The following is a 15,145-nucleotide window of genomic DNA, read 5'->3' on the forward strand; positions in this document are numbered from 1 at the left end:
ATGTCACCTCTGAATGATGCAAAGCCTCTCATTGTTGTTGTTTTCATCGCCCTGCGTACCGGTCTCGTTTCGCGTTCCTCATGAGTGTGCGCAGTCAGCTGTAAATCTGGGCTTGACTCTCGCCAGTCGTCTCAGCCCATCCCTTTTGCGTCCCAGATGAATGAATCATAGCAGGAGGCATCCTGTAGTGTACTGCGCACTGTAGCGATTAGTCATTTGCTTGCGTACTCTTATCTAGTTTAGTTTGGCAAACATCCTCGCAAGACTCGAAGGCCAGGCTGTGCTTCGGCCCTGATGTTGTTCAGCCAAATATTTGTCTGTGTCGGGGTGAAAGGTGAGAAAATAGGAACACGTTTAGGTCAAATCAAATGATTTTAATGGGATATGATATCTGATTCGAAAAGGCGTGAATAAATGACGAAGGTGTTGCAAAAACAGTTGAAATAACTTACAAATTAAAATGAGTCGGAGGAATAGAATACTATAGAAACACACACCAAAATCGTACACTGATTAGCTGAAGGGACGGTGATGTGCAGCGACAAGTCCAGCACAAACATTTTCCACCGTCAACTTTGGCCGTGTGATTATACTTTGGCCTGGCAATTACATTTCTCGTGGCACTGGTGTTGGCAATTTGCACCCTGTCTCATTACAATTTAGTGTGCACCATAACGCTGATCTGAGCACCAATAATTTTAAAATTCTGAATATATGTACTTTTTAACAACCATTTTAGATGAAAATTATGAATGGAATGTGTCATATAAAACAAAGAAAACAAAAAACAAAATCTCACTTTTCCATCTATCGTACATGGTTACACACATTGCGGGCGTACGTGGCTATTCATTAATAATAAAACTAAAAATGATTCACTATATTAGTCTACCAAATCACAGTCGGTTTACCTTGCGTACCCCACTTCCTTACAAAAGATTGCGAGTCATAGCATGGGACACCTATTTAACATTGAATATTTTATTTAAAACTGAAAAAAGCGAGGAAGTCTTTTTATGACTATTATTATTTAGTTCTGGATTAATTTAGTGGCTCAGTAGTGCCTCCATGAAAATGGTTGTACGGAGTCCTAATGTGATGTTTGTCTTCTTAAGAGAAATAAAGCATGTATATGACCAATACAGATCAACAAATACCGCAAATACTATAATGTGCAATTTTTTATATGTAGTGAGGTGCCTTGGGCTCGCAGAAGTACCTCTTTCCTCTGTATTTTTGATAATCAGAGAGTACCTTACAACTCACGCGGCATCCAAGTTGGGGTAACACCCGCAACGCAACCAATTCAACAATCAAACGTACAGTACAGTCCAAATATTCACAACAAAGGTACAGTCAAAGGTTTAATGATACATAGTGGATTTAACTAGCAGTTAGTTTCACTGATCCAGGGCATGAGTGACAACGTTTCAACGCAGTGAATTCGCCTTCTGTTTGGTGTACACTGTGGAACTCCCCTCGCTGAAACGATGGCACTCCGGCCCTGGCAAATACCACAAAAGTTCTTTGGTGACAGTCTTCTGTTTCGTACTTTTCTAAAGAATACTAACAATGCAATAACAAAACTTAGGTACAGTTGGAGAAGTAAACTTAATTTAAAAGCCAAAAGAGAAACTTTTTCAAATTTCGAATAGCGAAATAGGGTACTCTTTGAAGTACAGAAAAAAAAAAGATTTTATCTCCAACTGCACGAAAGCGAAAATACTCTCAGGAACAAACATTCAAAATATAGGTCGGCGTCTGCTAAAAAATATGAAAAGCAGGGACACCATTCAACATTATGTGGTTCGGACCGCACCGTACATGGAAAACTCGCATCGGAAAGTCGCATTGGCAACATGCTTCGTCGTTGACTTCCCTCTGCTCGCTTCCCACACTCCCTCACAATTCGTCCACGCCAAAGGGGGAGATGAAACAAAAACAACACACTTCTTTCCGAAAGATCCACTCAGCATTTGAATATATCACAGACACCCTCCAAGCCAAAAGTCGCTGCCGGTGACCGGCCCGCGAGGGACTTCCCTGAAGGACAAGGCCCCTCCAGGCTGGCCGCCGCCATCCCCATGCCGCCCTGCCAACCCAAGAGCGCCAAAGAACAGAGTCGCCAACAGCAGGTAGCGCCACGAGACGCCGTGTCGCTTGCCATGTTGGCAACGCTGGTTCCTGGCAACTGTCGAGCCGCCAGCGCGCCGTCCCAGCACACCTGACCGAACACAGAGCAGCTTGGGCCCGGTCCGCTGCGAGCGGCCGCGTCGCCAGGACACAAGCTGCTCTCTGCGCTGTCTTATTGCGAAATGATTGCGGGGGAAGTAACTCACACAATAAGTCTAATACAGATTAATATAAAATACCCTCTCGCAAGAATATATACTATAGTATAGGTATATGGTATATAATGCAGGTCTTGAGGAAAGTCAATTTTCCGTCTTCACGCACACAAAAGCGAGAGCGTCGTAGAGACGATCATACCGAAAAATAGAATAGTTTAGACAGCACAACGAAACTAGGTAGATTATAACGACAAGACAGGAACTGCTAACAATGAAACATCCATTAGGCCTGAGCAGGGGCGATTAAGACAAAACTCGAGAATTTATTATGCACCCTCGTTCTTTCGCGAATAAATTCCGAATTGTGTCGGATCACAGATCTTGGAGTTGCCCAAAGCATGTACAGTGACAAGACGTACACCCATTTTGCACAGTCAGATTGTGATTCAGATCTCACTCTTGCGACAGTCGTAAGCCTTAATGAGATTCTCGACAGTTTCGAGAGCAAAGTCATGAACACGTGAAAGGAACATCGTGGGGCGCGGAGCGCCTCCATCAAAGTTGGCGGGGGATTGGAAAATCCAGAAAGAGAAAAACAAGTCCAAAATTTCGCCAAGACAGCTAAGCGCGTCAGGATTGGTCCAAACAAAATGGCAGTTCAACTCTGTCGTATACAAAATAATAATAATAATAATAGTCATACTGTTGAAGTAGTAATATACACAAATAAGTTAATACATTCAATCAAGAAGCCTCTAAGTGAAGAGAGCTAGCTCCCTAACACGGCCAATCTCTCTCTGTCTAGGCAGAGAGTCCGCTGCACCGGCCTGATGGCCAGCCTGGCGGCCATCTCGGCCAGCGCGGGGCTGGCGGGGCTGGCGACTGGCCGTGGCAGGGCCCGCCCAAGGCGCCGCTTGCACTGCGACTGCGTGCCATGCGTGCCGTGCGCACCCCGGGCGGGGCTTGGCCTGCGCTATGAGGGCCTGGCGCGGTGCGGGGCCGCTGGGCACGAGGAGGCCGCCCTGGCGGCGCGCTGGGACGCCGCCGTGGGCCTGTGGCTGGGCACAGAGATCGGGGTGGAGCGCCCTGCGTGGGCGGCTGGCGGCGACCTGCCGGACACACTCAGGGACCTGAGCGCGTCGCTGGTCGCGTCCACGCTGCCGCCGGCGCCCCCGGCGCCCCCTCAGGACGCCGTGGCGCCGTCCTTGCTGCCGGACTTGAGGGAGCGCTTCAGCTTGTCGACGAGCCGCGTGTGGAACTTGTTGAGGCTGGACGTGGACTCGCTCTTGGGCGGGCTGGAGCCGGCCGACTTGCACGGCGACTGCAGGCTGTTGGTCGACGTCCGCGACGACGTCCTGGAGAAGTGGCGCGACGTGGACGAGTGCATGTGCATGTTACGGTGTGCCGGCGAGCCCTGCAACACAAACACCGACAGAGGATTAGTGGTGGCCAGCAGCGTTACCACACTGCCCTGCACCCTCATCAGGTGCCCCACTGCCCCGGACACGCTATCAGCCCGACTAATCCGCCCAGCTGAACCATCGTCCACCGGCCGTGCACTGCGCATTAGGCCGCCGGGGCGGTGACCGTCGCGCCGTTGGGGATGGCCTGCCCGGGCCTGCCTACACCACCGTGCGCCGCACGCCGCGCTTCAAGGTTGCGACGTAGTTCGAGTCGCGCGGGTCGATAGGGCCGTGGCGGCTGGCGGCGCGGGGGCCGTGGCACGGGTGGCTTGCATGCTGCAGAAATGCACCCCACCCCTCCGCCGCCTCCGCCCACCAGCCAGCCCTGACCCCGGCCAAAAGCTGCGACGCAGCAGACATCCCGTGCTGCGCGCTGCGCGGGCCCAGCAGCCCCACCTCCTTCAAGTACGTGCATTATTTTATTTCGGACCGGCGCCAGTGTGGTGGACGCGAGGCTCGCGGCCCCGCCCGGCCGCCTTGAGGGTGGCCGAGTGGCCCCGCGGGAATGCGCGTGCCGCGGCAGGGCGACGGGGTTGCGCGACGCGCGACGCACATGTGTCGTCGACGCCGGGTCGCTGCACTGCTACACCCGGTGACCCTGCCGCCGCGGTGCAAGCACCCCGACGACACCCGGCCGCCCGCCGCGATGCCGCGATGCGCGTACCAAGGTCCCCGGCCTACATTTCGGCGCCAGGATTAGCCGCGTGAATAAAATCGGCCGCGACAGCGCGACACAGCAGGCGGACTCCAAGCAGTCTGTCGCGCTCGTGGGGCGGGCTTTCCGTAGGGGTGCGAGGGAGACGCGTCGCATTGTTCGGCATCAGCCCCCCGCGGACAGCGCGGCCGTGGCGAGTAAAGAAGCGGCCGCCGGGGGTATAAATCGAAGGGCGGTGCGCGGGCTGCGAGCCTCGCCTTGATGTGTCGCGCCGCCGAAAAATCGCCGTCGTCGTCGCCGGCGGCCAAGGCGCGAGGCACGGCCGACCCTTGAACCGAGCGTGTACCCGAGTCATGCGCGTGCGTGTATTTCGGCACTCTTTGGCGCGGCCAGGCGTCGGGCCGCCACGCCGCCAGGGTCGAGGGGACCGACGGAGGACTGCGCCGCCCGGCACCATGTCGACACGTCGCCGCCATGCAAAGCGCCCGTCAACCGGCGGCTGGCAACCACGCCGCGCAGCCGTGCCCGGCCGACGCGAGGGATGCCTACCTCGCAGGCGCCTCGCCCTCCACCTACGGACAACGTGCAGAACGGAACCCGTGAAGCGCGAACGGCGCGAGGCAGAGGGACATCGTGAATCGATTGGCGGACGGATAGACGGACAGTTGGGCAGACGGACAGTTGGGCAGACGGACAGACGGACAGCCGGACAGTCGGACGGACGGACAGCCGGACGGTCGGCGGCGAAAGGCAAAGGCGGGGAATAATGAAGGACGCGGCCGACCGCGGCAGGGACTGACAGGCCGTGGCCTTGCCGTGGCCTTGCCGCCGCGTGGCGGTCAAGGATGGTGGCGCTGTACACCACGACGCGGAGCGGCGGCACGGCAAGCACCACACCCCCACTGGAAGTTAATTGGGCCAGCACGGCGTCACGTAACGAGCACGCCGACGACGAGGCGAGTGGAGCATCGCCGGCCGATCGGCGTCGCGGCGGCACGCGATCCCATCGCACTTCCTCGCCGCCAAATGGACGCCTTTTGCCGACTTTTGCCAGAGGACTGCGCGATGCCGACTGCTAATGCCGGTAATGGTGCGCGGTGCACCGGAAGGAAGTCCCGCCCGTGTCACCAAGGGAAGGGGAGGGGAGGGGAGGGGCACTCCCACCTGAGGCTGCAAAAGTGCACCCCGCTCCACCCTGCTCCGCCCCGCGCGCCCTTGGCGGAGGGGTGGCGCGGTGACCGCCATGAGGCCATGAGGCTACGGGGGCCCCTGGCGGGCGTCGCGGCGTCGCGGCGGCGCCGGCGTCTCCACCAGCACACCGCGCCATGAGTGGCAACGCGTGCTATTTTCAGAGTCGCCGTGACGGCCAAACCGCGCGCTTGTTCATCTTTTTATTTTTCTCCTTTCGCGATGATGACACTTGAAGCACCGACGGCGCCGTGCCAGAGGCGTGTCGCCGTGACGCGCGGCGCGGCTGCGGGCGGGGCGGGGCGGGGCGGGGTGGGGCGGCGGCGTAGCGGTCCTGCCCACCGCCACCACCACGCCGACGACGCGAAGTAGTATTCGCCAAAAGCCCGCGCACCACTTCGGTCACGTCGGCCGCCTCCCCGCCACCACCGCGACCACGTCGACGACCTCGCTTCGCCGCCACACGTAAACAACCACCTCAAAGGGTACCCCGCGAGTACACACCACCACGTGGGCCTCGTGGGCCTCGTGGGCCGAGCACCAAATATAGCCGCGGACAGGTGTGCGGGTCGGCACGCCGCGGCACGCCGGTGACGTCCACGACAGCTTCCTTAGCGGTCCGCGGGGTCCACGGCGGGCTGCGCGCCGCTACACTCGGGTGTCCCCCTCGGCGCGGCCCCGCGCCAAAGCAACAAGCACCCCTCCGCTCCCCTCCCCACCCCGCGCTGCCCTTCTGGGCCTTCTGGGCCTTGGGGGAGAGGGAAGGGCGGCCCAAGGACGACGCGTCGTGCTCCACATCGGCGTCCTTGCCGTCCTTGCCTCCGCAGCGGCCGGAACCAGTTCCCTCACCGCAACCGCAACGGACTCCGGCACTGCCTTGCGCCTGGCTGGCTGCCTGGCTGGCTGCCTGGCTGCTGCTGCTGCTGCCTGGACTGCCTGCAAAAGGCCGGTGCCAAGCTGGCTGCGCCTGCCGCCGCCTGCCTGGCTCGGCTGCCCGATGCCTGCCTGATGCCGCAATGGGGCAACTCACATAGTTCGCCCTTGAGAATGGTCGGCGCCCGCCGACCACTAGCCAGCCGCGACCCGCTGAAGGTGCAAAGAAAAATGAGGAGCCGCTCTGATGCCGCACGCCTGCACGCGGCCCATCCTCCTTGCCTTCCTCCGTTTGCAGGCGAAGTTTCGACACTAGTTCGGGCGCGCGTTATCAAGGTGGTCGGCTACGACCAACGCCGACCACTTATGGCCACAACCACAACACCGGAAGGTCGGCACACCACCGACACACACACACCAGCACCACTGATGCACAAAAAGAGCACCCGATCCGCAGCCGCACGCGCCCACTCGCTCCTTGCCTGTTTCCCCTCCGTTTTCGCAGTGTCGACGAGTTTCTGACTGTGACTGCAGTTCGGGCGCGCGTTATCAAGGTGTACGTAGCCACGGCTGTACGACGAACGCCGCGTACTGTATGGCCACACACAATCAGACCAACCCACCACCACACACGCCACGACCAGACCCACCGCACCAGCACGGCGTGCAGCACGGTGGCACCACGACGGCGGCCTCTATCTCGACGGTTGCGTCACGTCATCGGCCGCCCGATGCGCCGCCATGGCGCCGCCCCGCCAAATCCTTCTCGCTCCGTTTCCGGTACACTGGCGGTCGCGCTGGCGGCAAGGGACCCGTCGGGCTAATTTTAGCGCCCGGAATGAGTATTCTGATTGATCCTAATCCCATTGATGGCCGGACTGGGCCGCGGCGCGACGCGGCGCGATGACCCACTGGGCTAATCCGGGCCGCTATCTCGGCGTGGCGATGCCGGGCGATGCACGCGCCACGCCACCGGAAGCAAGGCGAAGCGGAGCACCGAGCGGCGCGGGGCCGCCACACTTATCAGCGGCAAACAATGCCAAAGCACTTAGACGCGTCGCATTTACGGGGCGCGTTTTACGGCGTCGTGGCGCCGCCGCGGTGCCCGAGAAAACGGGGGGGCCTGCGGCGGGATTCGAACCCGCGACGCCGGGAGCAGTGCAGGCGGCTGCGCCGCTGCGAAGTGTTGCGCAATGTTGCCGCCGGGAAGCGACCTACAGCAACACGCCCGGCATGGAGTCCGTCCGAGGCGCGGCTATAAATACGACGGCCAGGACGACGCCGTCGACGCCCACGCCGCCGGGATGCGAGGCCGGCGAGGCCACGCCCCCGAGCCCCGGACGCCAAAGACGCCAAAGCACCGGGATCGATCCCAGCGCTCCCTGGCGGCCGGGGCCGGCGCCGGGCGGGGGCGTGGGGCGACGGGGATGTGCTAACTCAATTTTGAAGCGTGCGTCCTGCCCGTCCTGCCCCGGGCCCGGCCAACCCCGCCGCGAGGACGCTGTCGTGCTGTCCAGCGCAATGAGGCCGGCCATGCCGGCGGCCCGGTGGCGGCCCGCACATCCGCACGCCAAGGGCGCGTAAAGAGGTTAGGGCAGCCGGAAGGGTGCCGGGGAGCGGCAGCGCACGCCAGCGCCAGGCCTGATCAATGGTGGGTGGGGCCGGGCGGGGAGGGGCGGGGGCGCCGCGCCGCGCACCGGTCGCGGAACGTTCCAGACGCCGCGCCCGGCACGCACCGCGTCGCAGCACGCAGCCCGCGGTGCGTGGTGGCGGGTGGTGGCGGGTTGGCGCGGCGCAGCCGTCAACAAACAAACGACCTGAATGAGTGTCACGCCGGACGCGCTGGACGCCACCTAGTACCGCTGCGAGCACTACTGCGACGCGCGGGGCGGCGGGGCGGCGGGGGCGGGTTCAACGGCCCTGATGCAACGCCAACGCGCCCACGCCCACCAGAGGGAGCTCGCGGCCCAAGCGCCCCAACCACCGCCAAGGCCGGAGCGGGGAAACTTTGGAGAAGGGGGAGGGGGCGTCCTGCAGAACGCAGCGCAGCTAGCGCAGCGTTGCACCGCGGCCGCGCCCTGGTTGGACAGCCTCGACAGCCTTCAGCCTTCGCGCTTAGGGCCGCCGCGGAGGCTGCCTGGGCTGCCGCTGCCTTGGCGAAAAAGGCAAGACGGGTGCATGCTGCTCATGTTGCACGCGGTGCACGCGGTGCAGGCCGTCGGTCCGACGCACCACTCCCAGGTACCCCGCTGGCACTGCGCGTTGCATCAGGACCCGCCGAGCCTCGGCAGCTCGGCGAGCCGCACACGCAACCACCGTTTGGAGACAGTTAACCCAGTATGTACTTTTCCGCAGCGACGACCGAAAAAAGAGCGCCGCCGCCGGGACTCGAACCCGCAACAGCTGACGCCATCCAGCAACAACACGCGGCAAGGCCTTTATGCCGCGCGCGCGGGTTTGAACCCCGCCGGCGACGTTGGACGTTGAAAAGCTCGGCGAGGTTGGGCTGCTCCACTCACCACGACGAAGTCGCTGCCCGGTGACGTGGACAGGGACGGGCCCTCCGACTTGCACTCGGACACCTTCCTGCTGCGGCACGACTGCGGGTTGGAGCACTCGGAGCTGCGCCGGGACCGGCCGCTCTTGTAAATGTTCCAGTCATTCTTGACGACGGGCATCATGAACGCCATCTTGAACGGCACACTTTCACTCAAATCCTCGGGCTGCTGGGAGGCCGCGGCGGTGGGGCCGGAGCAGTGCGGCGCAAGGGGCAGGGGCACCGGAACGCCGTCTGCAGCGAGGTGAGGAGGTCGGCGCCGACGGCCACCGCTGGACACACTGCTGGACTCTACTGGAGGCTGTTGCGACCGCTGACACGGCCCTTGCACGCGAATGGTCTGTGTGTTTACAAGTTGTCTCGAGCACGCGGCGATGCGAGGCGGTGGCGCGGCTTGTGGAGAGGCGGCTGACGGTCCTGAGCGACGTGAACTTGCTCGGAGCGCGGCACAACGTGAACTGAGCGCGCGCGGCGAGGCGGGCCCGCTATAAGCATATTGATTGGTGCCCCGCGGTGACGTCACGCCCCCGCCCCTCCCCTCTCTCGCTCTCGCAGCAGGGAACCGCCGAGTCTCTCTCGCTCCCTTTCACGTTTCTCTTCTCCTCCCTTTCTCTCCTCGTCCTGTTCCCGCCCCCCTCTCCGGCCCCCCAGTCATTCCCTGGCCGCGGAGCCGCGGAGCACAGCGTAGAGCGGCGCGGGGCGTACGGCCACGTACGGCGTAGCCGCGTAGCGTGGAGCCAGCCAGCGGGCAGAGCAGCGACCGCGCGGCGGACGAGCACAGCGCGCCATCTGTCGCTGCGGGGTGGAACCACGTCGCCGAGGCCCGAGCGCGCGGCCCGAGGCCCGAAGACGCCCGAAGACGCCCGACACGACGGCCCGACCCGAACCTCGCCGAACGCGTCCGTTCACCCCTTTGCTTCGCAAGGAAGCGGAAACGGTGTTGCTGCAAAGGCCGCGCGCCGCGTTCGCATTTTTGCAACGCTTCCCAACGCATTTCATAACGAAACCGACAATGATGCAATCGCAACGATGACAATCGATAAAGGTGGAAGGTTCTAGTGGCGGAGAAGGATAAAAGGACGAACGAAAGGGAGGGACGCGTTGACGCGTCACCTTCAGGACCAGCAGATAAGCGTCATCCGACGTAAGGATCAACGTCACAACAGGCGAATGGGCAAAGCTCAAGATTAGACAGATCAAGTCTAAATTCCAAGCATTGAGCTAGGTAGGCTGAAGAGCTCAAGGAGGAAAATTACAAGTATCTCAGAGTTCTGATTTCCTAATCTTCCACAAGGTTTCACAGGAAGATGCAATAGATTAAATTATTGACGCCATGATGTATGCATACATGCCATAGGTGTGAGTAACACATTCTATGATAAGAACGTTAAAAAACTTCAACTTGTTTTCAGTACCATACTTTAATTTAAATTAAACATTCACCGGCATTTAGCTAGAAAATAAACACACTTCATGTTTTAAAAAGAAATATTTATTATTTAAAAATAACATTTTTGATGGATGCAATTTATTAAGGTACTTTTAAAATGCTAGGCATTACTTTTCCACCTCAGCTGAATCTTCCTGCAGAGCATCACCAAAAGACATGGTGTAGCATTCTAGAGATTTTAGGTTCAAGACAACACATGATTTTGTGGTGCTGAACTTAGGGATACATATTAAACGCACTTCTTTACCATCATCTCCTTTGTACAACTTTGTCTGGAAGCTTGGTTGGTTTCCAGCAAAATAGACATCTGGAAGATCTTGCAGTATGAAAGGATCCTCATTAGCATATGGGTAGCATCCTACAAAAAAAATTGGTACATCTAAGTAAAAAGTTTGGACCCGTTGAAAAAATTTCAATACAAAATTAAACTTACGCAAAGTATCAGGAGCAGATGGTGCTAGATGACCCCATTCTAAGGTCCGTTCAAGAATAGTAAGGCGATCTGAAATTCTTGTGAATTTTGCTATATCATCTATTGGTTGACCAGAAGTTCCAATAATTCGACGGCCATCCACTTGAAAATCATATGGGTTGGGGGCACTGTGCAAGGTTTTATAAGTGGCAGCCTGAAAAGTGTAAATTGTAAGTGTAAATCAACATAGAAAAGACAAGTAAACAATAGGAATGTTTTTTAAAATTAATTTTCAGATTAGATTAGATATTTACCTTGGGGAACATACAACAATGCAAGGGTTGTTGAGGTAAAGTGCAGTTTGCAGGGTCAAACTCACCAGGCATAATATCAACAGGAATACTGCTCTGTATAATTGAACAAAAACAATGAAAGATAATTGTACTTACACTAAATTAAAGACCAAATAAATAGCATTTACAAGCAGTTCAGTATATTGCTTACAGTGAGCTGTTCAAGAAAATCATCAAGAATTTTGACAGCATCAAGTGTACTAGTTGTGTCTAAAGATTCGCTAACATGTGGCAGTGCTGCTCCTTTATTAGCAGACTGGGTCCTAATGGTGTTACCTACATGTAAACATGGAAAAGATAGAGATCACCATCAAAATTAGTAGAATCAAATTTATCACAAAAATTTAGTTGGTTCACTTACCAGCAAAAAGAATGCGGGTTACAAGAGCTTGATTTTTCTGTTCACCTACATCACCGAGCCACCCACTGACCCAATCAACCAGTAATTCGAAAGGAAAGAGAACATCAGCACTGCCCGCCAGGTCCAGTCCACTGACTAACACAACATATCTGTAAAAGAGCAAAGCACAAAAAATGAACAAACTATATCAGAAATTTTTAGTGATTGAGTCTAAAAGGCAGTTAAAATAACCAATTAAATTTAAATTACCTGTCATCTTTAGGGGGTGAAAGAGGTTTTGAAGGGCCTGGAGGTGTTGGGAAGCAGTAGTCCTCTACACAAAACTTGCCACCAGCCTGCTCTGCACCCAGTACTGCGCAAACAATGCCAGTGATGGCATCGTGCGCACTCAAAGAACCAAGCAGCTTAATGCGTTGCAATTCGTCTTCCAGGATAAGCTGATCATCATCATCCGTAAATTCACTGCGTATGGGCTGAGGAATAAGTTGATACTCTTCGCTCACTTCCTTTAAAATACTCGGCTTCAGTTCCTGATGCTTATAAAGGGTGCCAACGATTATGCATTTTTCACTTGAGTCTTCCTTTAAGTCAGCAAGAGTCTTTACTGGTATTTTGTGGCCTGAAAAATATTCAATAGACAAATACATAGTACATAAATAGACAAATATACAGTGGCAGACTAGGGCCATAACCTCAATACGATTGGCGAAGAAGACTCACCCCATTTCTGATTTATTCTTGGCAACAACAACGGTTTCATGGACAGGAGTCTCTGAGCGTAAAAGTGGAAGTATTGCTTGGAAAAGTCCTTGCCGACGTGCCGGAATCGTGCAGACAGATCTTGGAACTGGCTGTCCACACGATCCACAACAACGTCCATTGATTCATCTGCTGGCTTCGACAGCAGACGACCCGCACACTCCATGGCGTCTATTTTCATGGCGAATGAAGAAACGCGACACTTGCAAACCTGAACACAATGATTATCGAGAAAAGAATGTCAGAAAGATACAACTTTACAAAAACAAAGAGACCGGATCGTCGTTCCTCAGGTTCGCGCTCAATTATTTTTGTTTTGAAATGGCGCCAGCTTGACCAACTGTAAAACTCGAAACATTTGAGCCTCGCATTTCACAGAAATTTCAATGAATAAAGGAAATTTCAGTTTAATGCGACAGGTAAATACCTGTTCTGAATCACGAAGGAAATAAAGTAATAATCAGCTCGACGAAACTACTTTAACATTTGAGGACCGGGTGTTGGCGTGCTTGGGGGTAGGGTAACCGCGGGATTATTGAATCCTTGAATCCGACATGACGTCGAGGTCGAGTAAGGAGAGTCTCTCTGATGTCATCGCAACTATTGGAACACGTTGAATGCATACTAAAACCGTCCAGATAATATTGTTAGTGGCACTGTGCATCTTTTCCTAAAAATTGAGCTTTTTCGGGTTGTTCTGGGTCTCTGACTCTTCAGGTTCCAGTCATAGTCAGGCGCGACTAGAAGAATCTGCGCGCCAATACTATTTGGTGGTCACCGAGAATGTTTACGCGTTGAGCGTCCAACCTTAAACCTTAAACCTCTGTCCGTTTCTCTGGAGCTGCACACTGAGCTGCTTCGGGCCAGAAAAGCTAGGGCTGCCGAGACGCCGCGTGTGTCGATACTCCTTGCGGCAGGTCGCGGCGGGACGAGTGCAGGCAGTGCAGGCGACGCGCCGAAGCAGGACGCCCTCTAGGCGGCGACGTCCGCAAGCTGGCCGGCACCGCGCGGCCGCCCGGCGGCTCGGTCGAGCACCGCGTCGCCGTTGGCTCCTCCCCCCGCCGCCAGGGGGCCTCTCCGGCTGTGCCCGCCCCTCGTCCACCGCCCCAACCGCCCCCGCCGCGCCGGTAACTTTTGGTAAGCATCGATTTTTTTTTCTCTCCACATTCTCCCGGCCGTTATTTCTCTGCTTGGTTTTCGGCTGGCGCCATTACGCGGACCGTTTGTTGCAGTCGTGTTCCGCGGCCGTTCCACCCGCCGTTCCACACACTGCACTCGCTGTTCCACTCGCCGCACAAAGTCCGCCCCGAACGCACTCCGTGACCTGTTCCAAACCGAAGTTTCGCAGACCCCAAAACAAAAACGGTTCATTATCATTTCCGCCCTGCCTTAGGAGGAGACCCTCTTGCATCGAAGAAAGGAAAGTGCAGCCGCAATCTCCTTCCTTTACAACCACCTGTGTTGGTGAGGCCATGGCCTGGCCATACCGTATGCATAGCTTGCACAGCCACCGCCTCGTCCCGAGCTCTGGAGAGGTCCTTCCCTTTCGCAGGATGCACTTCCCTGACCGGCCTTCCCCGCCGTGTTTGCCCGGCCTCGTCTTCCAGCATAGCCTCGCCCCAGGCCCGGGGGTGCCGAGGGATGATAAGCAGCAACGCACAGTGGGCCAGAAGACCGGTGGAGGCGGTTCAAAACTCTAGACGCGTTTTGGGCTCCAAAGTCGCCCAATGGGACTCGAACCGAACGTGTGACCCCACCAACGGATTGCTCTCCGAACGAGGAATCCGTTGGTGGGGTCACACGTTCGGTTTGAGTCCTGCTTAGCGACTCTAGAGCTCAAAACACGTCCAGAATTTTGGCCGCCTCCACCGGTCTTCTGGCCCACTGTGCAACGTCCACAGCCTCAGTTCGCAGAGAACTCATCGCACCGACTTGTTTGACCAGCGGCATATCTTATTCATATCCTCCTCAAGCATGGCATGCAAACAGCGACACACACACACTTGCGCACGCACACAGGCCGCAACGGGGTAAACAAAATGCATGCCAAAAAGGCTCCAAAGACTGTTTGTCTTGTAGAGCGGCTCGTCCGTCCGGCCACCGCCTAAGTTTATTCATCCTATCCCCCCCTCCTCTCTCTCAGCACCTCGGCAATACGACAATTATTATTTTTTTCTTAAAAAAATGTAAGTGATCAAAATTATTGCATTTCCGATTACATATTTTTTCCAAAATTAATCCATCGCTTTTATTTCCCCAAAAAGTGCGAAAAAATGAACAGTGTACAAGACGGAACATTTTGAATAATGCGAGGGAAGTAAAACCAATTGAAAGACTCAATAATATAATACTGTTTCGCACGCACCGGAGGGCTCCGGCCCTGTGGCTCCGGCCCTGGCTCCGGCGGCACATTCAGCCCCGGATTCACATGCACAGAGCCACCGGCACAGAGCCACCGGCGGCACACCGCCCCAGCCAGGCCCACCATTTGGGAGGAGCGTGCGTGAGTGGATTCCCCGACGGTCCCCCAGGGAGACAAGAAGAAGAGGAATAAAATGAAGGAAAAAAAGAGAGGCGGTGGAAGCGGAGGACGGGACGGGGTGTGGAGCCCGTTGCATCACATGCTCCGAGCCACCCTCGCACTCAAAGCTTTTCAAGGGAGACGAGGAGAGCGAGAGAAAAAATATATCACGTCGAAAAAGTAAAGCCTTCACTTCAACTTAGAGGCTGGCTACGTGGCTGCGTGGCTGCGTGGCTGCGTCTCCCCGGGAAAGGAAAAGGCT

At 56.3% G+C, this 15,145-nt stretch overlaps 2 protein-coding genes across 2 annotated transcripts; both read right to left on the minus strand.

The window, feature by feature from the left end:
* Nucleotides 1–353: 353 nt before the first annotated feature.
* On the minus strand, nt 354–9,501 carry LOC117640471. Its single transcript, XM_034376994.1, has 2 exons — nt 8,990–9,501; nt 354–3,705 (listed from the first exon to the last, which is right to left on the minus strand). Exons 1-2 carry the CDS (start codon nt 9,158–9,160, stop codon nt 3,475–3,477), a joined length of 402 nt encoding a protein of 133 aa, XP_034232885.1. The 5' UTR covers nt 9,161–9,501; the 3' UTR covers nt 354–3,474.
* A 996-nt stretch (nt 9,502–10,497) lies between these two features.
* On the minus strand, nt 10,498–12,691 carry LOC117642089 (DNA polymerase delta subunit 2). Its single transcript, XM_034379927.1, has 7 exons — nt 12,324–12,691; nt 11,853–12,222; nt 11,604–11,752; nt 11,394–11,518; nt 11,204–11,296; nt 10,911–11,103; nt 10,498–10,835 (listed from the first exon to the last, which is right to left on the minus strand). The coding sequence occupies exons 1-7, from the start codon at nt 12,541–12,543 to the stop codon at nt 10,585–10,587; spliced, it is 1,401 nt and encodes a 466-aa protein (XP_034235818.1). The 5' UTR covers nt 12,544–12,691; the 3' UTR covers nt 10,498–10,584.
* Between the last annotated feature and the right edge of the window lie 2,454 nt (nt 12,692–15,145).

Source organism: Thrips palmi, unplaced genomic scaffold, assembly GCF_012932325.1.
Source record: "Thrips palmi isolate BJ-2018 unplaced genomic scaffold, TpBJ-2018v1 HiC_scaffold_1, whole genome shotgun sequence".
Taxonomy (NCBI): domain Eukaryota; kingdom Metazoa; phylum Arthropoda; class Insecta; order Thysanoptera; family Thripidae; genus Thrips; species Thrips palmi.